We start from the raw sequence: 23,906 nt of genomic DNA, 5'->3' as shown, positions 1-23,906 counted from the left end.
AGCAAATACTTCCAGTTAGTTGTCTTCCTAACATATTTTAACAACATAACATAAAGAGTTAATTTGACTTTTCTTTAAGTACCTTTTACTCCATTCATTCTGTTGAACCATTCAGTTCCATGTGTGGTTTCTTTTATATTATTTTCTTTTTATGTCAGTGACTATCTGCTCTGAAATTCTTCTTATCTTTTCTAATTTCTGTCCTGCAAAATTATAGGCCTTCTCTTGGTTTCTTATATTTAGGACTTCCATATGACAGAAAATATCTGTGTACTTAGAGTAATTTTCTTAGCCTTGTTGTATAATTGTTCACCTTCTTGTCTTTTGGCTTCTTGATATCCTCCTTTCATATAGAAAGTTGGGTACGTGTAAGCTAGAAGACAGGGATGAGGAGCAGAATGAAGCACCCATAATCCAAGGGGAAATGATGAGTGACCTGCTACAGCACTTAGACACACACACAAATCTATGGGGCTGGATGGGATCCACCCAAGGGTACTGAGGGAGCTGGCGGAAGTGCTCACCAAGCCTCTTTCCATCATTTATCAGCAGTCCTGGCTAGCTGGGGAGGTTCCAGTTGACTGGAGGCTAGCAAATGTGATGCCCGTCCACAAAAAGGGCTGTAAGGAGGATCCTGGAAATTTTAGGCCTGTCAGTCTGACCTCAGTGCCAGCATAGTTGTGAAATAAAAATTGAAATAAGCAGTTGAAGATGAGGTAGTAGATGGGGCACAATCTTTGACTTTAGGTCATACAATGTGGAAGGCTTTGTTGACACTAAGGAGTCTTAAAAAGGTTGTTGTTATTCTTGGAAGTTAAACAATCATAGAATCATCGAATAGCTTGGGTTGGAAGGGACCATTAGGGGTCATCTGGTCCAACCCACATGCAATGATCAGGAACATCTTCGACTAGATCAGGTTGCTCAGAGCCCTGCCCAACCTGACCTTGAATGTTTCCAGGGATGGGGCATCTACCAGCTCTCTGGGCAACATGTGCCAGTGTTTTACTACCCTCATCGTAAAAAATTTCTTTCTTATATCTAGTCAAAATCTTCCCTCTTTTAGTTTAAAGCCATTACCCCTTGTCCTAGGCCCTGCTAAAAAGTTTGTCCATGTCTTTCTTATAAGCAGTCTTTAAGTACTGAAAGGCTGCAATAAGGTCTCCCCGGAGCCTTCTCTTCTCCAGGCTCAACAACCCCCAGCTCTTTCAGCCAGTCTTCACAGGAGAGTTGTTCCAGTCCTCTGATCATTTTTGTGGCCCTCCTCTGGACCCACTCCAATAGTTCCATCTCTATTCCAAAAAAAACTTAAGAGCTTCAAAGGATGAAAGATGTGTGCTATCTTTATCCAATCTGTATGTCAAGCGTAACAAAATCTGTAAGGCGTCTTCTATACACAGTGCTTCAGAACTTCAAAAGAGCACCTTAGCTTTATTTTTAAGTCAATGTGAGTCTGGTCTTACACTGAAAAAGATTGTCTCAGCATCTCTTGCACTTTCATCTGTACATTTCCACGCCTTTCTTTTTTTTCTGGTTAATCGTGTTTATTCAGCCAGATGATGAACATGTTTGCTTGCTGTTGGTTTGGCTTGGTCAGTTTTGGTTTTACAGTGAGGTTTATTTTTCGGTGAACCAGTTCCTTCATCCAGCTTATCTGAATTTTAGTGCTACGACAGAACAGTCAAATAGGAACATAGGAAGGTTGGGGATGGGGGGAATATAGAATTTCCTGTTTCAGAACACACTACACAGAGTGTCATAAAGTCATGACATCAGCCTTCAATAAGCAGCAGTAGTGTTTTTCATCATTTGATTATGCAAATGGTATCATGTGTGAAGCAAAAGAAATATATATAAATACAGAAAAGAAGTGAAATCTTGAAAAAGGGTATGACTGCCAAAAAAAATTCCTATTGATTATATGTATTTGCTTCTTGTTTTAGCAAACTGAAGGTGTAATATGAATATGCAGTTACTAATCTATTCTTTGTGCGTATTCTGGACGTGTTTTCTATAGTTTGTGGTCACACAGTTGCACTGTGGAGCAGTTTACCTTTAATATCCAGTATTTGGTGGAGGTTGTTGGTTTTTTTCAAAAATGTGTTTCTTACACCGCTGTAAATTCCAGTAATTTTGTTCATGTGAAAAATGCAGTTTTTCAAAATTGTCAAATAGTTTCTAATGTATTAAAAAGATAACTAAATCAGCAATAAATGTTAATAGTGCTTTATAATGCATGCAAGTCATTGAAAGCCTAGTGAAAGACTTTTCCTCCCAGGTAACTTTTAGTGCCTCTCGTATACAGGCAGCGTCCCGCACTTGGTGAGTGCTTAGCATCTCTTGCAGCAGCCATTCCAGTAGCATTCCTTGAACCTTCTCTCAACCATTACAACCCATTGTCTGTCTTCAACACAAAAAGTGCAAGAGAAAGAGCAAGTAAGTCCTGTTCCTTTTAAAAAAAAAAAAAAAAAAAAAAAGTTGTTTGCTCCTCTCTAACTAATAGTAATAGAAAGAAATTGTAATAAGGAAAAAACCCCATATGGATGCCTCAGTAAGTGGAGAACTGCTACTATTGGTCATTTTAGCCTTGCTCTGCTTTGTTGTGATTGTGTTAACATTGTTCCCTTTCTCCTATTTTTATATTTTTCTGAACATGATGCTTGAATTCTTTTCTGAACCTGAATGATGTAATATTTGAGGCTTTGTCAAAGAGCATATCTACATTACAACAATTTTTAGCAAATTGTACAGCTGTGTTCTTACTAGCAAAATGCAAGAGATGTAATATTTATGTGAACAGGAAAATTATTGATATTTTTTGTTGTCTTACCAGTACTCCAGTGCAGTTTGGTATAGGGAGCTCCTGAGAGAACATGACTTCAGTTCCATGAAATCTTAATCAAAGGAGCATGAGTCCTGCACAGATTTTATTCACTTGCTTCTCTCCTAACTTACTCTTGATGGACTCTCATATCTTAAAGCATTTCAGTATTTTCCTCCATTGATTTCCTCATTACCTGCCTAAATCATTGTTACTATAAACAAACAAACAAAAAATGTAGGTAGATCTATTCCATATGCTTCATAAGTTTTTCCATATAAAAGCACTTACAGAAAAGCTTGTGCTAGTCCTTCCTTCCTGTCAGCTCTATTTTATAGGAGCAGCATTAGTGGAAGAAGAATTTTGCTAGAGTGACTGGCATTAGATTTTGATGGGTTGTTAATTGCTGAATAAGGACCCTTCAGTTTCTGGTACAAGCATCTGACAACTGGAATTCTTTCATGGCTTTTTTGTTGGTAGATAGGTGCGCAGAGTTCATGAACTACATACAGTTTAATTTTAATCCCAGCCATAATCTTGAGCTGTTTGTTTCCCTTTCCCTGAGGTGGATTTTATCTTTTGCAAATTGACAAGAATGTTCTGAATGATTATGGAAACAGTGGCCAAAGTTTATCCAAAATTAATATAAACTCTGAGTTCTACACTTTTACGTAGCTGGGCTGTTCACCAGGTAACTGCAGGACACCTTATGGTAAAGCCATAGTTTTACGGCAGCTATTGTCTACATCAGCGCTATGTGCACATCATCAGGAAGACAAAATTTATGAGATGGGAGACCCACGTATACCCCAAAGTCTTACTATAGTTATGTCTGCCCAAGGTGGTGACAGAAAAAAACCCGAGTGACAATGTTATTTGTATTTAGGGTTTAAACACCGATGAACTTAGATGTGTTTTATTTTGTTAACTAATCTTTTGCTTTTCTACCCTTACTTGCAGTTTTAGGTATGCCTGATACAGTAGAAGAGATGTGTCCAGAGATCCCTCAGTTGGATGGACTAATAAAGGAAATTAATAATTTAGCAGAGTCTGGAGCAAGATACACTGAAATGCCTCATGTAATTGAGGTTATCTTACCCATGCTATGCAACTATTTATCCTACTGGTGGGAAAGAGGGTCTGAGAGTGTTCCTCAAAGTGCTGGGCCTTGTTGTACAATGATAACATCTGAGCATCTCAGCATTGTTCTTGGCAACATTCTGAAAATCATTAACAACAATCTGGGAATAGATGAAGCATCTTGGATGAAAAGAATTGCAGGTACTGTAAATATTTTTAAAGAGTAATTCTACCTAATAACATTTAATTACTTTGCTACACTTTACTGTATTACCCAGTGATATAGTAATAATCAGTTATAATTACAAACAGCAGGAAAGAAAGATAAAGAGTAGTTTAGTAATAATAAGAGAGAGAGATTTTCATTTTAATTTTTTTTTAATTATTATTTTAATGCATTCATTAAAGCATCACCATAAACAGAGACCTTTCTGTACAACATAATGGATTTTGAAAATCTTACCTCCTCTATGCACTGTGTAAGAGCCTTAGTGTTTAATTTGGAGTTGTGAATGCCATTAATTTTCAAGACATGTAAGTGTTGCACTAGAGGATGTAAGTCCTGTGAATTCTGTTCATGAAATATCAGGGTAAAGGGGAAAGAAAGTGTATATGATGAAATAATCCGAGTAACCCAAATTCAGAATTAGTTGCTTTGCCTGAGTAACTGTGCCAGCTATTAAATGAGCAGAAAGATTTCTCAAAATGTCCTGTAACATTTAGTGGCTAGCTAGCTAAAGAAATTTACTGTATGCAAATTTTATCATTCATCTTAAACAGTGTAAGAGTATAACATGCAATAAGGTGGTTCAAAAAAATCTATGTAAAGGTAATTTCCTGGTAAATTTTAGTGCCCCATTGATACTGGGTTTTCAGTATTATTTTAAATCTGGAACATCTTTAATATAAACAAGAATTCCATGAAAATTCAGTAGGAAGTTTGCTGCTTAATTGTAGAGACCACTGCTTGCAGTTTTGTAGTGGCTGCTTATGTGCATAAGGAGGTAAGGTACTACTGTGGTTCTTGTGGTTTTGACTCAGGCGATCTATATTTTATTACTAATGCTTGTACAAAATATAGATCTATGATCTTGAATTAGTCATTTATTCTCTGCATTTCAGCCTAAAAGAGTTAAAGGAATTTTTCCAGAATGCTATCTTCTGATTATTTTCTGACACTGTATGCAGAAAAACATGTGCCAAGAAAACCCCAACAGTATTTTTGCAAGGACTTTGTGTCTCAATTCCTATTTTGTTTAGGTTCTGAGTTAGAGACATGTGGCTTGCCAAAACCATGGTAGTTTAATTTGTTGTAAGACTGAAATACTTACAGTCTGAATTCCCAGTAACTAGTTTTCAGTCTCTCAATACACACAGTTGTTACAAAGCTATATTCATAGTTTTATTAATAATTTTATGATGCTTCAGAAATATATGAAGCACTGTGACCTTCATGTTTTCTAGAACTGCAGAGTTCATATTAATACAATGAAAGGCATCAATTGTGCGTTAATCATTAGATAATCTATATTTTTTATGTATAGTTTATGCTCAACCCATCATCAGCAAAGCCAGGCCTGATCTGCTCAAAAGTCACTTCATTCCAACACTGGAGAAATTGAAGAAGAAAGCAATAAAGATCGTGATGGAAGAGGAGCAACTGAGAGCAGATAGTAAAACTGACACACAAGAAGCTGAGCTACTCATTCTTGATGAGTTTGCTGTTCTTTGCAGAGACCTTTACGCCTTCTATCCAATGTTGATACGTTATGTAGACAACAACAGGTAAATAAAAACTAATAATTAAACTCATATTTATTAATTAATGTACTGAAGTCCATGATCAGATTAGCAGAAAGAACACAGTGCATTTAATGTTATGCTGAGAATCAGATCCTGAATATTTTAAGACTCTTAACTTCCAGAATGATGTACCTTGAATACATAGCTTTTTCTCACATGCATTTGGCTTATTTGGTTGTATTGTAACTGGACTATTATCACTGAGAATGCATTTCCTGACCAGGCTTTTATATATGCTACTACAGCCCAATCACATTACAAATGAGTATGCCTTTCAAAAGTTAAAAAATGGCTAAAATCCTTAACTGTTAATGAATGGCTCAATTGAATCATCCTATTTGTGGATAATACCACAAAGATACTAATCTTTTGTGTTGTTTTTTTAAGACGGAAATAAAAAGTGTTTGGACAACATTGTATTGCCTTTGGAATTACCAGAAGTTTTCCTCCTCAACCGTTTATTGAAGGATTATTCTGTGCCTACACTTTCCCTTTCCTTTGTCCTGGAAGAGTGGCTGAAGTATTTATAGTATCTCATTATCTACAGTGTCTTAATCCTGTCCTGAAAAACATTGTTCTTCCGTGCACAATCATTGTCCTCTTACATTTTTTAGTTGATAGTACATATTGGGCTAATTAGGAGCATTTTCATTCCATGTATGATTATTTATGCTGTGAACCAATTTACACTGAGAATTATTTGCTTTTTCTAGATGAACTCAAGGTTTTACTCGGTCAAACCTTGCTGGCAAGGAAACACTTCAAATTTTTAAAAAACACACATTTAACTGGGCTATGGAGAAATCCAACTAGAAAGATAGAGTTAATGAGCATAATTTATAATGTAATAATTACTTCCATGTCTGCTGTCAGATGCCCACTTTACGTATGGTCATTTTGATTTACAGACATTTAAGAGGGTTGCATCTGTTAGTTCATTTGCGCAAATTTTCTGAGCATCCTTTTGCAGACAAGACCCAGACTGAAGTTGTATTAGTTCCTGGATTACAAAAATAAACCAATTGAAGCAGTCAGTCCTCACACTTCTACCCACTCGTTCATTTCCCTGTACTATTCCTCTTCTCCCCATTATAGTGTTCTCTTTGAATCAACACAAAATTCTGATAAGAAAGTTTTATTATGAACAAAAAAAAAAGAGAAATAGAGAAATAATCAGAGAAAAAGTTTTGCTTTTTGGTCAGGTCTGTTTTTTCTAGTCTGGTTCACAGAATAGGCACAAAAACATATGTTGGCGCCATGGGGAGGAGGAGCAGGCAGAAATAAGTAGCCAAGAATTAGGAGTTTTATTGGAGATGAGTTAAACTGCTTTGAAAAACGGTCTCGCTAACCATTGGCATGGAAAGTTGAAGTGATTCTCATTAAATTCCAAGATTAACTATACAAATGTAACCAGATCTATTAAACAGAGGTTACTATACTCAATTGTCTTATTTTAAATGTCTTATTTTCAATTTCTCTTGTTTTTGTCATCAGAGCCAATTGGCTAAAGAAACCAGATGCAGATTCTGATGAACTCTTCCGAATGGTAGCTGAAGTTTTTATCCTGTGGTGTAAATCACATGTAAGATAAGATGTATATTTTTTTCTTCCATTTCATTCTCTTTTCATGTAAATGTGGTACACGCAGATGAATTAAACTTCTGGTGGGTTGTGGTTTTTTTTCATCTTTAGAATTTCAAAAGAGAAGAACAAAATTTTGTGATTCAGAATGAAATCAACAATTTGGCATTTTTAACAGGAGACACCAAGAGCAAGATGTCTAAAGTAAGTTAATAAAAATTTGTGGATCAGTTAAGTCTTCAGCATGTTGTAAGAAGGCTCTGAAAATCTACTCAGATTGCAGCTGTTACGGTGGTAGAAGAAACAAATAATAGTTTTGCTCCTTAATGATAGACATGACAACTGCTATGCAAAATACAGACTATGTACCTTAAAGTTACTTATTAAATGTCTGCTAAGTAATCAAAAGACACAAGATTAAAATAAAGGTCTTGATTTGAAAAAGTAAAATGTATGAGAGAATATGGGTTGTAATCTTAAATATAAAATGGGTGGTTGATCTTTCAGGAAAAAAAGAAAGGTTATAAAAATAACTTTTTTATAAAAGCAAGTGAAGAAACATTGGTTGTTTTGTTGCCTGATCTTTTTCTTGTGGACATCAACCTGTATTTTTCTGTCAGCTTTGATGGAGGAATGATGTCTTTGCATATACCTCTTTATTCATACGTATAGCATGCCACGTGTGCACTGTTTTTCTTGTTTCTTAATAATGACTACATTCATTTCTTTTTTTGCTTATTTTCAATATAACAAGATGCCGACACGATGCCTGGAAAGTTGCTTTTGTTACCTGTAAAATAGAGAAAGTGCATGTTGTCAAAGTAAAAAATGACACTTTGACATTAGCTGAGGAAGATTGCCTTATTCAACTCAAGCCAGTTGAAGAATAATTCCAAATTATTGTTGGTAAATGTAGCAAAGAACCCTTGTTTTATTCACATCTGTAACGTGTTTGGAGTAATCCTATTTTGAAATTGTTGCAGAGAAGTGCTGGGGTTTTTTGTTTTGTATTTCACTGTATTTGATTGTAACCTAGCTACTGGAAGTCCAACTTTAGACAACAGAGAATCAGATAAGATGGGCCATTATATTCCTTAATTCTCTTAAAATTTTTTTTTCTTCTTTTAATTATATTATGTTAAATTCTGAAATTTGTTTAAGTCACACCCTGATATTGGGAAGTTTACAAGCAAAAATAACAGATTTTCTGCTTGTGGTTAGTTCATGATTGGCACTGAACAGCAATTCAAGCTATATAGAGAATTCCATATTTGAAGAAAATGAAATTTTTAATGTGTGTTCTTGTTTTCAAGATGCAGCTCCTTGAAAATGTGTGATAGAATTGAAATGTTTGTATTATCCTCATTAGCAAGATGTGTACTGGGGACAGTCCAGGCTATTTGATGATGAGTTGCACAGTAACAGAGTCTAGCATGTAGCCCTGTACTTTTATCGTACGGCAATCACTACACATACATTTCATACGTATACTTCAACATTTATATGTTAGAATTGGCCTGAGGTGCCAAGAATTAGGTGTACTTTTTTAAAAACATGATAGATTAGAATCAGGGGATTCATATTTGATCTAAATTGTGTCTCACTGCAGTATTGATAATAGGATAATATGATGTAAACTGTTAGTGTCACATTTTAGTCAGTCTGGCATGGCAGGAATGACAAAACAAATCTTCAGAAAATAAAGAATAGGTATCCCTCATACTGCTCCATTTTGGATAAAATCACAGGAATTTAACATCAAGAAGCTATATGACCCCAATTTGAGAGAGTTTGGGTTTGAGATTACATTTTCAAATATTTGTTGTGTATGTTTAAATATATGGAACAGGGATGTGGATGCATATGTAAATGCACTTTTCTTCATATGGTATACAATACCATGAGATTATAAATTTTTTTTATTTGCATGTAATTTTTTTGTAAGCATATTAATACCAAATCATAGTATTCAAGGACACTGTGCGTGATTATTGCTAATACAGGAAGAAATAAAAGATTGTATTGTTGATGACTGAATATTTTATTAATATGGTACCATAGCTGCAGGAGTGATTGCAGAACAGCTGATCATTTAGATACACATTTGTTTCATGATGACTTATGTACCATGATACATACATAAGACATCTTTTAGAAGTGCTAGATTGCTTTTCTATATCAATTTTCTAAGCAGAAAATTCATAACATTTCATAATATATAATGAGAGTGATCTAAACCCAGCACGTTCATGCAAGCGTACATTCAGATCTGAATAATTTTTTTAAGACTGCATAGTTTAGAATAAACAATAAATTCTCATAAGTAACTGAATTTTGGGGTTTCTTACAAGGTTTGATACTTATTTATATCCTCAGAGAACAATCAGTAGAAGCTGTTACATTAGGGAACATTATTTTTATAATTTCTTGCTTTAATATTAACATTCAGCTCAGGAAGGAGTACGCTAACAGAATAATTAGCACTTTCCTCTTTATTCACGTTATTTTTAGTGGAAGCAGTCATACCCAGTATTTATCAAGTATGAGACTGTATAGGTAACTGTGAATATAAACATTGGCTATTAACAGTTGGCCCAAGACTGAACAGTTTTGGGCCTTTTAAAAGGAGTAAGGCCCCGTGATGATCTCAGATTCCTTTAGACAACTGTCTTAACAACAGAAACTTAGTAGTATTCCTAAGATACAAGATACTGTGATAGTACTACTGTGTTAAGGGGTGATACATCATGTATGTAAGTTCTATATCTTTACATGCCATACGCAGGAAAAAATATGTAGAGGACGAAGGATTAGGATTACATTATTTATTCATAGCTGATAGCAGTGGTAACAAATGATTCATCATTACAACCAATACACTGATTGAGTACCCGTTGTATTTTGAGTATACAATATTAACTTTGTTAATATTTTCTCAAATGTATTAACAGCTGAGCAAGTTTTTTAATTTTTCTTTTCTAAAAAAATGGCAGCAGATTGCTCGGAGGGGAATGGTAAGTTAGAGAACTTGCAGTCCGAGAAAGACTGGTAATTTAGATTGCATTGAAATAACAGATAGAAATGTTGAAATGGAGAATTTAAACACATTCAACTCCAATAATCTGTTATGTTTGAACCTTTCATAGGTTTGTTGATAAAATAGCATTTTGATTAAATTGCAATGATGTCCTATTGTGTTTTACAGTTAATTGATATAAAAGACTGAACTTGTACATTCACATGTACATAATAAATGTGTAATACATATGTGGGCAATTTTTCTGTGTAAGTTTTGGAATCTAAATGAATGTGTGGCTGGATATGTAACCTCAGTTGCTAAATAGTTGCATATCCTGAAGTTTTATTTGACTGGCCTTCATTATTAATTTTTGTGTGTATTTTTAAAAAGCGTTTGGGTAGACCTATTATAGAAGTTCAAGGCACTCATAAAATCCAAGTTTGTATTACAAAATAACATTGTGGTTTGTGCCCATTTGTAACATGTAATACGTATTATTTGCACATTTATGGTAATTAGAGGATTTCATGTTAGTATTTTCTGCAAGCGTTTTAGATCTCTTCTTTGAGACTATTTCAATTGCATAGAAAACATTTCCTTTAGATATTCTATGGTAAATCATGATTGGATTATGTTTATGGTCATCTCTAATAAATTAGAGACAACACATTAATTATATTTCCTTACCTTCGGTATGTATCTGCTGAGCCATGTCTGTGCAGCATCTACATATTTCTCACAATTGAAATTTTCAATTAAAATTTGCTATTTTTCTGAGTAAGGTCTTGAAGATTCTGAGATGCTTAACGCTTAATTTGATGATAAGCCTTTCAGTATTTCTTGACTTGTAGCTGGTTTTCTTCACTATGTAATATAAATATAGTAAGATATAAAAAGAGATTGTAATAATAGCTTGGCTTAAACATTTTGAGGCTAATTCAAGTATCACAAAAAAACAAAGTTACTATTAGAGATATCACAGAAGGGGGGGCTTGTTTGTGTTTATGTTTTTTTCTGTTTGTTTTTAACCAACAGTTTCCTATAGTATTTTCCCATGCCTGGAGAAGGATTCTTTTGAGTAACAGTTGAATTTTTTTGCTGTTTTACCATAATATAGTGTTGACTATGGAATACATGTTTATTTAAGTGTATTTATGGTATTAACATAATAAACGGGAAAAAACCTGTGTATGTATGAGAGTTACGGTTGAGTTTATAATAGCATTCTCAAAATGTACTGCTGAGAAGTGATGAAATCAAGTTCTGTCTCTGTCTTCAAAACAGTAATGAGCCTATGCAATGGGAAAATACATCTATAAATTAAATGCTGCATCTTCTGAGTGATAGTTTGATTTCTATTTCTAAACATATTTTTTTTCAATCATATTTTGATGGGGAAAAGAGGTAGAAAGAGCTGTTTTGGTGAAAATGTGAATATTTTTCACTATCGGACTATCCCGAGTTCCAGGCACCTTCCTCCTTTTCATACTATTGGGAAATGATGCAGTAATTAGTATACTGATGTGCTTACTTACTAGATGTACTTCCTTATGTGCTGAAGCAACAAATGGTAGTGCTAAGTAGTGACAGATAAATACAGAAGTTCAATCATTTAATAAGAATTAAGCTGCATAAAAATTATTTCACTAGGAGCACATTTGATTAACTTATAGTCTATAGTTTTATCTACAAGCTTATAATATTTTTATTATCCTGATTTTATTTATCCTGATATTATTTTTATTGTCCTGATAAAGCTGAGTAAGTTTATTACTAACTTGTAAAATTACCATCTTTTCATCTCTTTTACTTATGTTTTTTTCCCTTTATTTTTCTTTCATACAGGCCATGCAAGTAAAGGTACAGGTCAAAGTGCATGATGTGTCTTTGTTTTAGATTTTAGAGATGATGAGGCTCCAAGCATTCTTTCCATTGATCATATCAGTGGCGTCACAAAGTGAAGGTCCAGGTTCCACCTACTATAAATTTTCTTCAAGTGTCAGTATTTGACCAGAGCAGCTGAAATTCCCTTTGGCACTCCCACATACTGCTTATCATGAAAATATAGTTACGTTACCTTTTGTAATTATTTTAGATGCACATTCTGCCTTTGCTGTCTTTCTGTATTCTGATTTTTTTGCTAATATATTAAAGCAGACATTGTAAAAGCAATGCCCAAGTAGAGTCATCAGAAACGTGTATTTTGCTTATGATACTCAATAAAAATATATGGGAGAAATGTGCTATAACCTATACCGTGTCTGTAGATGAATAGAAGTCTGTATTAGAACCAATAAATTTATATAATATATAGAGTTCAAATCCTACCTTTTTCCAAAATTAAAATGATCTTTATGAAAGATGTGAGGTGTAACAAAGCTTTTGAATAATACTTGCTTCTTTTATGTATTTGATGTATTCAAAGCGTTCTTTCTTTCCAGTGAACCATAGTTCACCTTCCTTTGCATCATTCTTTTTTTTTTCAGTATGAATTTCTAATACAGATGAGTACTTTTCAACCTATGGTATGTTCTTCATTGGTGAAGCAGAATGAGCAGAAAATGGAGCATAAAACCTTTTCGTCTTTCCCTTCACCCTGTGTGCTGAGAAGCACACATGATGCTGTGAAGAGTTTTTAATGAATTAAATTGAAGGCATAAGTTAAAAAGTGAGCAGTTGTGTTAAACTAATAGAACTGATTTCACTCTTTGCTATTGTCAAACTTCCCCAGGTATACAGAGTAGGATTTAATGAATGCTCTCATGATAATCTCAGACAATTGAAGACTTAAGGAGGGTTGCAAATACTAAAAATATTAATTCCATCGTAACCAGTTTTAGCTAATTTTTTTTTTAGTCTAAATAAATTTATTCTTTTTGGTTGTATATTTAATTATTATGAATCTACTGGAGATTCTGTAATTCGTTTTCTGTGTATGTTTATTGAAGATTGTTGTGTTTATTGTGTTTTTAAATCCTCAGTCAAGTAAGATCATTAAGTGCTGTTAGGGAACTAGATTGTATCATTCTTCTTGTTGAGGTCTTTTTAACACTGTTAATTTTTCAGACAAAATATATCCAATTTAATTCTCTTTACATATTAAATGAAGGTATTGTGTTTGCTCATATAGATACATACTAGAACTGGAAGAGGCATCATTTTTTGTCATTTAGGTTTCTGTCTGTGACTCTACTTTCACATTTACCAGCAGGAGCTGTGAATTCACAGACAGCAGAGTTTGATGGCAAAGGCAGAATGGATTTTTTTTCATGTTTTAAAAATGTTCCTGTTTTAAGGTTCACCTATCTTGTTCATACCTAGTTATTAATCTGAAATGAAAATAAAGAAAATTGGATGTGTAAAATGTCCTCGAGCATATAGATGGAGAAAAGTGAGCCAGTATCTCTCATTCGTTTCCCCCCTTTTTTTTTTAATATATCTATTATATATTTTGGTATTTCTTACTTAAGATGCATAGTGACGCCACTGGAATACAGTGATACATTGTGGGATTTGTCTGTCTGCTGTCAACGTAGAGTACAAATAATGTCATTACTATAGCCATTACATCACTGCTATTTCTAAGGCACTTCCAAAAGCAAAGCTTTGAGGCTAAGTACTCTCTTGCAATTGTTAGTTCCTTAAGAAAGGAAGCCACATCCATTGTGTGTTCCCTCTGAACAGCAAAAAGCTCAACACCAGCTACGTACACAGAGATTCACCATCTAGAAGACAGAATTTGCCAAAAGTTACCACTGAGTAGAATATGTACACCTGACATTTTTTCTTCCAGTGATTACTGTGATATAGTGTGTTAATAATTGGTAAATAATGGATTGCAATGGATTCTGCTGAATCCTAATGTGGAACTACACAATGCGTTATAAAAACAGTAGTCAGTAAAACTTAATTGACAGAGGGAAAAGGATGTGGAGGGTTAAATGCAAGCATTTGCTATTTTGTAGTGTTGTATTAGCCTGGAGGCCTAGTCCTGAAATCTTATCTGAGGCAAAACTCCCCTTGAGTGTAGTAGGAGTTTAATCTAGGTACGGAATTCAGAACTGGCCTATTTTTATGTTGTTGTTGTTGTTTACCATATGTTCATTAAATATCTGGGTCTGTTCTAAAGATTTTGGTTCGCCGTCTCATAAATGAAAAAATACGTGTGAAATAATGTCGTACAACGTCTGTTGTAAGATCGGCCAGATGTTATTCCGTTTTGCTGTTTACTTCTCTGTCTCTCTTGTTTTCCTATTACTCGTGATCTCCAAAGTTGCAAAAGACTTAAATTTTCGTCCCAGAGTTACATATTTTAGCCAAAGGGCAGTGCTTTTCCCAGAGGCACTAATTCATTGGCATTTTTTTGCATTGAATCAAAGCCTTTTAGGTACTGGTATTTTTCAGTTGAGACAAGTCAGACAATGTTAATTCGTTCAGGTCCTGGATAACTATGTAAGTTTCTAACAAAAATGTGAACATCCTGAATTTGTCTCAGTAACATTAAAATCTATTAGTGTTCCCTGAGACTGACTTAATTTTAGGGTTATTTATGATTTGAGAGATACGATTGAGAAAATACAGTTAGGTTTTCATGTATGAATGCACAAAAAAGTATGTTATTGCTATTAAAATATTGCTGTTACTGCAATTTCTGCATTGGCACACGCCAAAAGTATTCCTTTACATTTCCCACTCAAGACTGTACACCCTTCCTCTAATGTAGCATTTTTAATTAATTGTATTACATCAGGAACATAATTTCCTTGGACCATTAGGGGAAGAGCATGTTGGAAAAGTGTGTGACCAGAGAATTACAGTCATTTACATTTCTATCTTTTTAATTATAGTCTGGAGGACAAGATCAAGAAAGAAAGAAGTCAAAACGTAGAGGGGATTTGTACTCCATACAAACATCCTTGATTGTAGCTGCACTTAAAAAGATGCTTCCTATTGGTTTGAATATGTGCACTCCTGGAGATCAAGAGCTCATCTCTTTGGCTAAGACTAGATACAGCCATGTAAGTGTATACATTGTAGCAGTTTTTAATGCAAAATAAGCAGAACTTTATAAACTAAACTTGGAGGCGTAGGTACCTGAGCAGTCAGTGTAATTAAATATATCAATGTACTGTAAGCAATTATAGTTGCTAATTGTGCTTTCACAAGAAAAAGCAGTATGTACATTTTTACATATACATATTCATTGGGACCAAATACTGAAATACCATTAGTTAGCTTCAGTTCTCTTCAAAGTTTAATCCTTCTTTTGTGGTCAAAATTAAAGAAAGCCTTGGTTCCCAGGCCCTTCTTGTAACTTAACCTCTTTTGTTTTCAAAGTACATAAGTTTCAATATTAAAATAATAGCTATTCTATGCTGTATACGTTCTTATGAGATGAATCATAACCTGAACTGAAAAATAATTCTACCTTTCTACAGAGGGACACTGATGATGAAGTCAAAGAACATTTACGTAACAACTTACATTTGCAGGAAAAGGTAATATAAAAAAATCTGTCTTAAAAATGCTGATGCGCACTTTTAAAACATAGAAGTCACGAAGTTTTGTTTACTGTGATACATTAAAAAAAAAGAATGTGAAAAGCTATTAGAAAAATTTCTATTTTAACATTTTTTTCTTCATAATTTTTTCATTATAATAATTAGTTTATTTGTAGCTTTGTCTGGTATCTTCAGGTTTCGGGAAGTCCTATAGAATGGGACAAGTGTAAAGAATTGAGATATTGGTACTTTTAAAGCTATAATTACATAGAATCGATCCTAGAAGAAAATAAAACTATAGTATTTTGGCTTCTCTTCCTGAGCTTAACATGCACTAATGACTAAATAGTATTTCTAAGAATACATGCATTTTAGAGTCACTGTGACAAAATAGGAAAAGCTTGTGTCATCTTAAGAGTTTTACAAGCACTTTCATGTTCCTACTCTTTATATGCTGGATACAATGTCAAAGGTGATACCAAAATGGAGTCCTCATCATTCTGTAAATAATAAATAATTTAGATCATTGCCTGCAGTCTTTGAAGATAGTAGGAATAACTAATTTATCGGTCATGGGAGATGACTGACTGGTTGCTATAAACTTGTGCTTACGTAAGCGTGTATTGGACACACTAAGTAATTCTGATGAGTTTTTTCTCTTTCTGTCTTGCACAAAACCTAAAACCTTTGGCTGTAACTCTTCACCTACTGAAATTCCAGCTGTCTTTTATAGACTCCATAAAACAGCTTTCCAATGTCAGTACAGATATCCTGCAAGGAGTTGAACTCAATTCCAGTACTAAATGGGCTTCCTTATTTTTAATGCAGTTAAGTGAGATACAGAAGTCTCAGGGGGCTTTATTTGGTTTCATGAAATGAAAATGCAGAATGTTGCCTAAGAATTGAGTTCAGTTACCCAACAGCATACAGAATCTAATGCTGTTTTTCTAAGCAGCTAGTAAATGTTGATTAAAAGGGGACAGATGAAGTGGGAGTATCTATAACATTCTTTATTATACTATGAGAATAATAGTGGTGGTAGTCAAATTCAGTATCTTCATTCAGCAGCTTACATATGACATATGTTGGTTTTCAGTCTGATGATCCAGCTGTGAAATGGCAGTTAAATCTGTACAAAGACATTTTGAAGAGTGATGAACCTGCTGACCCTGAGAGAAATGTGGAACGTGTGCAGAGGATATCAGCTGCTCTGTATCATCTGGAACAGGTAAATAGTTAAAATGTCTATACTGTGTTTTTTTTAAAGTAATATGAGGTTTTTTGCTTGTAGAGATTATTTCAACTTCAGTGAGTGTCATTTTTAAAGTTTCCAGATAAAAATTATTTTTGCGCAAGCATGCACACACGCACATACAGGTGTGTATATATGAAAAGTTTTTCATGTAATCTTTTGAAGTGCTTCAATTTAGCCTGAGGGGAAACTGGGGACATATTTGCTTCTGCAAAACTTTGTGAACAGTTGCAAGAAGCATAGGATACAAATCATCACAATTCAGTAGCTGAAAACTCTGTAATTTTTGAAAGAGATGCTTACATGTGCACTTATTTTTAACGTACTGGTTTTAGTCCATCTGCTATTTCTGCACCTGGGGACGCTGTAGCAACTTTTGAATTGGTGGCCTGTTCATTCAAATGATACAATTTAGTACAAAAAGGCTTTTGTACTGTTCCCATGTAAAGTTAATCCCTTTCATTCACAAGTGATATAGCACAGAAATTTGTTCACATGACCAACTTAATATGCATATTTAGAAACAGACAAAATAATCATTTTGAAATTTTGTTAGAGTATCTCATGTGTAAGAGTCCTTGATATCCTCAACTTTTCTGTATAAACTGAGAGGTACTATGTATACGGCCTCCAGTATTTTTTCTTATAAATTTAAAAACAAAAAACCCCAAAAGAACATTTTTTTTCAGATGGTGGGGAGCGTTTGTAGCATTTTCTAATTTGCTTGCTGTATTAACCACTAGCTAAAAAGAAATCATTGAATAAAAGCTGAAGAGTTTCCGTTGTGTGTACTAGAGGATATTTTCCTATAGGTTGAACAGCCACTGAGATCAAAGAAAGCTGTTTGGCACAAACTCCTGTCAAAACAACGCAAAAGGGCTGTTGTTGCATGTTTCAGAATGGCACCGTTATACAACCTGCCAAGGTAAATAGCTTAAAGGTTTATTTTTTCATAACTTTCGTTTACATTTCTGAGTGCAAATATTGCTTGTGTGTATACTACAAGTTTGTTGATTGTTAGATCCATCTAATTTTGTTTGAGAGACAGAGGAGTTGGTTAGTTCTCAGCTGATTCCTCACAGAAGCAAAATACTTGTCTCATGACGAATAACCTGAGAGGGAAAAGACCATAGGAATTACACTGCTTCAAACCCAAAATGCTTGGTTTTTGTCAACTGTTACTTTGTATAGTTCCTCAAGTCAACTGTGAAAATTGTTAAGATGTTGCTGTTTCTGTCCCTTTTTTTGGCTCTGATTGGTTGCTCTTTTTACTATTTATTCTCCTGTGTTTGTATTCTTTTCTCTTTTTTTTTAACTTTGTATGGCTATTCCTCTCCTGCTGCATGAAAACTTCAGGCTCTGTGGCTTGTCTGAGGCAATCTTTGGCTACCACATCAGAATGTTGAATGCATTAGAGTGGCTATTGGGGCAGAGCAACACCAAATGGTATTTTGGGATTGGGTGTTGCTCTGCTTCTCACTGCAGTTGAATGTAGATACCATAAAGTCCAGGATAAAGTGCATCCTATGCCTGGATCAATTTACTGCTTTAAACAGAATATTAAGACCATGCAACATTGGGGTTATTTCCTTTAACCTGTTCCTTCTCAACAAATCTGGGGCTTATTCAGATACAGCCTAATCACATCTTTAATTAAGTTTGCTTTTCACCTTCTTCTGCACTTTTTCACCTTTTGTGTTTAATATTTTTGTTCAAAGATTGTTTGCAAAGTATTTAACAGAGGAGTTGCATTGCATTTTTAAATGCCTTTATTAAAGCAAGTCTACATGCTTGATGTCGGCTACAGGTCTGTAGCTGTGCCACTAACATATTGGAAGAATATTAGGTTTGCACAAGACAAATAAAAAGCCAGTTATACTGTAAAAAGCACACATCCTTTCTTTACAAAAAGTAGTAGTTCTAGACTACAGTAACTTCTCGAAGTTGTCACATGACCACCAGGCTATCCTTAAAGAACCAGAGAAATGAAAAGGTTTAAGTACAACCTAAGAACAAACTGGCTGATATCAACCATTTCCTCTTCAAGAATTATGCTTGAAAAACAAGAGGAAGTGGTATGAAGAGCACCTATTTCAGTACAACATTTTTTTGAGCGTTTTTTTTTTTCAACCATATTCTCGATTTATAAATTATTAATATGTTTGGAATATATATGAGAACCCAAATGTTAAAAATGGTTCATCTTGGTTTTGCCTTTTAAAAAACCACTTTTATTATTTTTGAGGTTGATGGAACATTTGCCAGGGGGTGAAATGGGTTATGAATCTGTATTTTCATTCTGAAGAAAATACAGAGTAATACTCATTGAAGTAGAACATCTACATTATCTATAATTTTCATTAAAAACTTTTCTATGTTAAAATGGTTGAGGTTGGTTCTTCTTGAACTTTTCTGGTAGATTTTGTGGTGGAGTTTACTCCTAATTTAAATATGAATGTGAGGCAAACCTGCCCAGTTACTTCATCTTGTAAATTCTAAAAATGAACTGTTATAAAATTATTTTAGCCAATTAATTGTGGTGTCTGCACTTCAAAACAGGCAAGAGTGAAAAAGAAAGCATTTTGGACTTAGAATCATAAAATCATAGAATGACTTTTTGTTGGAAGTGACCTTTAAAGGTCATCTAGTCAAAGCCCCCTGCAATGAGCAGGGATTTTAGGTATATTGCTAAATCGATAAGTGCAGAATAAAGTTTTAAAATTCATTAGTTTATAGACACATACTTTGCCTAGATAAATCATAGGATTCTGACAGGAAAATAAGGCTATCACACTATTACGCACCTATAACTATCTCCATCATTAAAATTGATTGTGTTGTTAAGACATCTCTGAACCCTCGGGAGATTATTTCAAGTGGGGTATGATTAATTCTAGGAGTTATGTAAATCCCTTTGAACTAGAGTTTCAAAGGCAGCTCTTCTTACTTGTATATTTCCTCATTTGAGTTGCAGCTTTACATAGGGAGCATTAGTTCTAAATTTGATCTAGAATCAATTAATTTAAAGGGCAGTAAGCAAACATAATGGTGGTACCGTTTCATTTATCCTACAAAAGGTTAATATCTTCAGTGAATAATGAGCTCTTTCTTTTGAAAATTTTCTGGAGATTTTGATGGCTTTCAATATAATTTAATGTTAATCTCATATTTTAATCTAATTTTCTTCAAAATGCATCCTTATGTTTATCAGCTTTTAGGAATTCCAGTATGATATTTCAGACATTGAAATGTCTATTGATGTGGAGGTGTTTGTTAAATCATAGAAAAATTACTATAACTTCTAATGTAAATATTTCAAATACTCCCTTTTCTGAGAAGTGCCTGGAAATACAAAAGAAATAGTTGTATTTTAAAATATTTGTATTTTTCAAGGAAAAAAACATCAGTTAGAAACACTAATGTTTCATGTTCTCTGTTTGATGAACGTACATGGCTCTGAAAAACTGTCTTACGTGATAAATGTTTTCTCTGAGATGTGTGTATTCATGTTTGATGTTTTAAGGAAATTGCTTTGTAAAGGATTTGTCTTACTGTCTGTCATCTGTATATGCACATAGATGCAGCGAAGTTGTACATGGCAATTTTTCATACACAGTTTACAAATACATTCTTTCTGACTACTTTATTGAATTTAACTTGTACCTTTCTTCAATGAAAACCTATATGCTTTTCTTCAGACACAAAATTAGCAATTTCTTCCTGAGCACCTTTCAACGTGTTTGGCTGGAAAAAGTACATGAAAAAACTCAGTATGACAGGCTTATACTCAAGTTAACGGTAATGTAACTTGTGGAGAGCCTCTTCCTTATGCGCACACTTATTCCTTCCCAGCCATGATTTGACGTTATCATAAAACATGAATTTGTACAATTTTCAGAGGGGATTCTGATTGGTCAGTTTTTGAAATTTGATCATAAAATGGCACCAGTGCCAGCAGGAGAGCCTAGAAGGTTGGCTCCATAGCTATTCCATTGTATAATAATAATTCATGTGCACAGACTAACAGTCATATACAGCCAATTTGTATACCTTGTGTTAGTGGTGCAAGATAAAAGTAAATGAAAAAGTTGTGTGAAACAACCTTTGTAACCTCATGTAGTGCACCTCAAAACAAAATTTTTCCCCAATTTAAAGTAAAGATGGAATGGTTTTGCCATTGTTATGTGTAGTCTTATTGCCATGAACTGTATTTTCTGTGGAAAGTTAAATTAATGAATACTGTATAGTAGCAATTACTATGCCTAAGAGTTTTCTAAAATTGGTCATTTTCTAGAGCAGGTTTTTTGTATTTCTAATCCAGTTTCTTTGAGGACACATTAACACTGCCCTGATTTAGAACTGATAGAAAAGAAACTGAGGTTAGACTTCTCTATGTGGAAGGCAGCAATGGTTGTCTGTAGATGACATGCTGGAAAGCACTTGATAATTATTTTGGTGTTGATGACCAACTTCTGCTGTCTCAGTGTCCTAAATCTAGTAAACTAGGTTTGCATCTCATAGGTGTAAATCCCACCCGCTCATTCTCAAGTCTGTTCAAGTGTGTATTTTTTCCCATGCTTGCATTAAGGTTCCAGTCCTGCGGTTTCACATACAATGTATATTAGCACTCCCAAGGCCTTCAAAACAAAAAGTGATATGTATATATATGTATAAAAATACAGTAAGAATGTTTAAAGGTACATGCAGATTTGTCACTGAATGTTAGTTATGGTTTGCATTTTGTGTCACTGACCAATCAGAGGATCAGAATTGTACAAATATGTATCCTTACTAATCATTAACCACATGAGCTGTTATACTATGTTCCGTTACCCCTCTTGATCTCACTTTCACAACCCCCCCAGGCACCGTTCTATTAACCTCTTCCTCCATGGCTATCAGAACTATTGGATAGAAACAGAGGAATATTCATTTGAGGAGAAACTAGTTCAGGATTTGGCTGTAAGTACTGACATAATTGGGCATATTTTTCAGGGCCCACTGTAGTGTATATTTTCTGTATCTATTATAACCTATATTTAACTTTTGTGTACTGTATGCTTATGCATAAACTTGTAAAATATTAATCCTTATGCTTCAGGGCATAACATCATTTTCTGCTGTGGTCAAAAAGGCATTTTTGACATGATGCACACTGAAGTGCGTTCAGGTGGTTTATGCCTTCGAACGAAGTATGTGATGCTCATTCTTAGTATGAGAAATGGATTAGATGAACTGTCAGACTCTTTTTGTCATTATGGTAATTCCTATGTTCCTATATTTTATTTACTAGTTTTTTAAAGCTTGACACAATTGATCCTTTTCCCCTTTTTAAATTTTTTGTTGATGCATAATATTTAATTTTAACATTTTCAGCTTTGATACAAATTAATTTTGCTGTTGTCTTGTTGATACATCATAAGGAAAAGTAAATATATGCAGCCATATTCAGCAAAAATTTATTTTACATCTCTACTTGATAAAAGTGATTGGCAAACTTCAGCATTTTGTTACTGAATATTGATTCAGAAATCCTACTGCTTTTTCTCTTCCCTCTCTCTAATTATTTTGTCTAAAATACTTCCAAAGGGCCTGTCTGCATTGTATCTAAAGGCCATGAAAATGAATATATAGTTTCATGGATCACATGAAGATGTATCACGAGATTCTTCAGTGTTAGCAAAAGCAGTCATGGTGTGCTTTTTAAAGACCCAGAAGGTTGTATGATTTTTCAAAACTACAGCTAATATATTTTTCTCATACTCTGGAAAATTATATGGTCACAGTATTTGCTTGACTTTGCTTCTTTCTAAAGGAAGGAATGAGGCTATTAATCAAAACAGTGATTACAATTCTTTCAAATTTACTAGGGAATTAAATTGAACTTCTGTAATTACAATTATTACTATAATTACAATAATTCTACAATAATTACAAGCCCTACAAAGGATTGATAACACGAGTAAGGTAAAGGTGATATGCTGCTCTTTTGCCAGTGCTGGCTACATTATGTTTCAAACTGCCAAAAAATGTTTGAAGTTGACAATAAGAGCAGTCCTTACGTTTGTTGAATGAAGGTTACCTAGAAATGATATATGAAAGTATTGTAGCAAACAGTAGTCTGAATAGGATGTATCTGATGATATTAATAAAAATAGTTCAATTTACCAATAATTCTCCTGCTAAAGAATTGAGCTGGGACTTTCTTTCAATTCTGGTCCACTGCAAACACAGAATTTCTGCTGAATAAGGCTTCCCTAAGATTTTCACTGTCTCATTCTCCAGTACCTTGTAAATGAGAAACTTCTAATGTTACCATCAAATATGAATAACAGTCATATACTCTAACTCCTTCTGAGTTATACAGGCACATAATGTTGCAGGATATGCTGAAAGCTGCTGAATAAGATGAATACTGGAAGTTAATACAAATGGGACAGAATAAAATTACTGAAATCCTTTCCTAAGCTTAGTTACTCATTTTTTTTTCTTACTCGTGAAGCTTAATGTATATATTTTGATATAAATCTCGAGACAGACACCTCCAAAAAAAGATGAAGAGGAAGAGGAAGAGACCGAGAAAAAACAGCCTGATCCACTTCATCAGATTATCCTCTATTTTAGTCGCAGTGCTCTCACAGAAAGAAGGTAAAAAGAGCTGTATTGAAAAGCACGTTGAGTAAATGCACACAGTAATTGAATTTCTAATAACATTACAGAAGTGATTTAACACAATTGCAGTCAGTTCATTATTGTGCATAGTGAATACTTTTTTGCCTCTCAGTTTCATTAGAGTTTTCATGTATTTAAACTCAGTATAACCTTTATATTGAGACAAATATTGACTAT

General features: G+C 34.0%; 1 protein-coding gene across 1 annotated transcript in view; it reads left to right on the top strand.

Annotated features, from left to right (window-relative positions):
- Nucleotides 1-23,906, top strand: part of RYR3 (ryanodine receptor 3) — a 219,232-nt gene that overhangs the window by 162,228 nt on the left and 33,098 nt on the right. Inside the window, exons 65-76 of the mRNA XM_074149970.1 lie at nt 2,306-2,436; nt 3,782-4,102; nt 5,446-5,686; nt 7,199-7,286; nt 7,397-7,489; nt 12,150-12,164; nt 15,152-15,322; nt 15,743-15,802; nt 16,902-17,033; nt 17,870-17,982; nt 21,923-22,019; nt 23,596-23,705. Coding sequence (XP_074006071.1) covers nt 2,306-2,436; nt 3,782-4,102; nt 5,446-5,686; nt 7,199-7,286; nt 7,397-7,489; nt 12,150-12,164; nt 15,152-15,322; nt 15,743-15,802; nt 16,902-17,033; nt 17,870-17,982; nt 21,923-22,019; nt 23,596-23,705 — 1,572 coding nt within the window. The remainder of the gene's footprint in view (nt 1-2,305; nt 2,437-3,781; nt 4,103-5,445; nt 5,687-7,198; nt 7,287-7,396; nt 7,490-12,149; nt 12,165-15,151; nt 15,323-15,742; nt 15,803-16,901; nt 17,034-17,869; nt 17,983-21,922; nt 22,020-23,595; nt 23,706-23,906) is intronic.

The sequence above is a fragment of the Numenius arquata genome, chromosome 6 (assembly GCF_964106895.1).
Source record: "Numenius arquata chromosome 6, bNumArq3.hap1.1, whole genome shotgun sequence".
NCBI classification, from domain to species: domain Eukaryota; kingdom Metazoa; phylum Chordata; class Aves; order Charadriiformes; family Scolopacidae; genus Numenius; species Numenius arquata.
The sequence above is the reverse complement of the archived record's forward strand: the minus strand, read 5'-3'. Positions and strand labels throughout refer to the sequence as shown.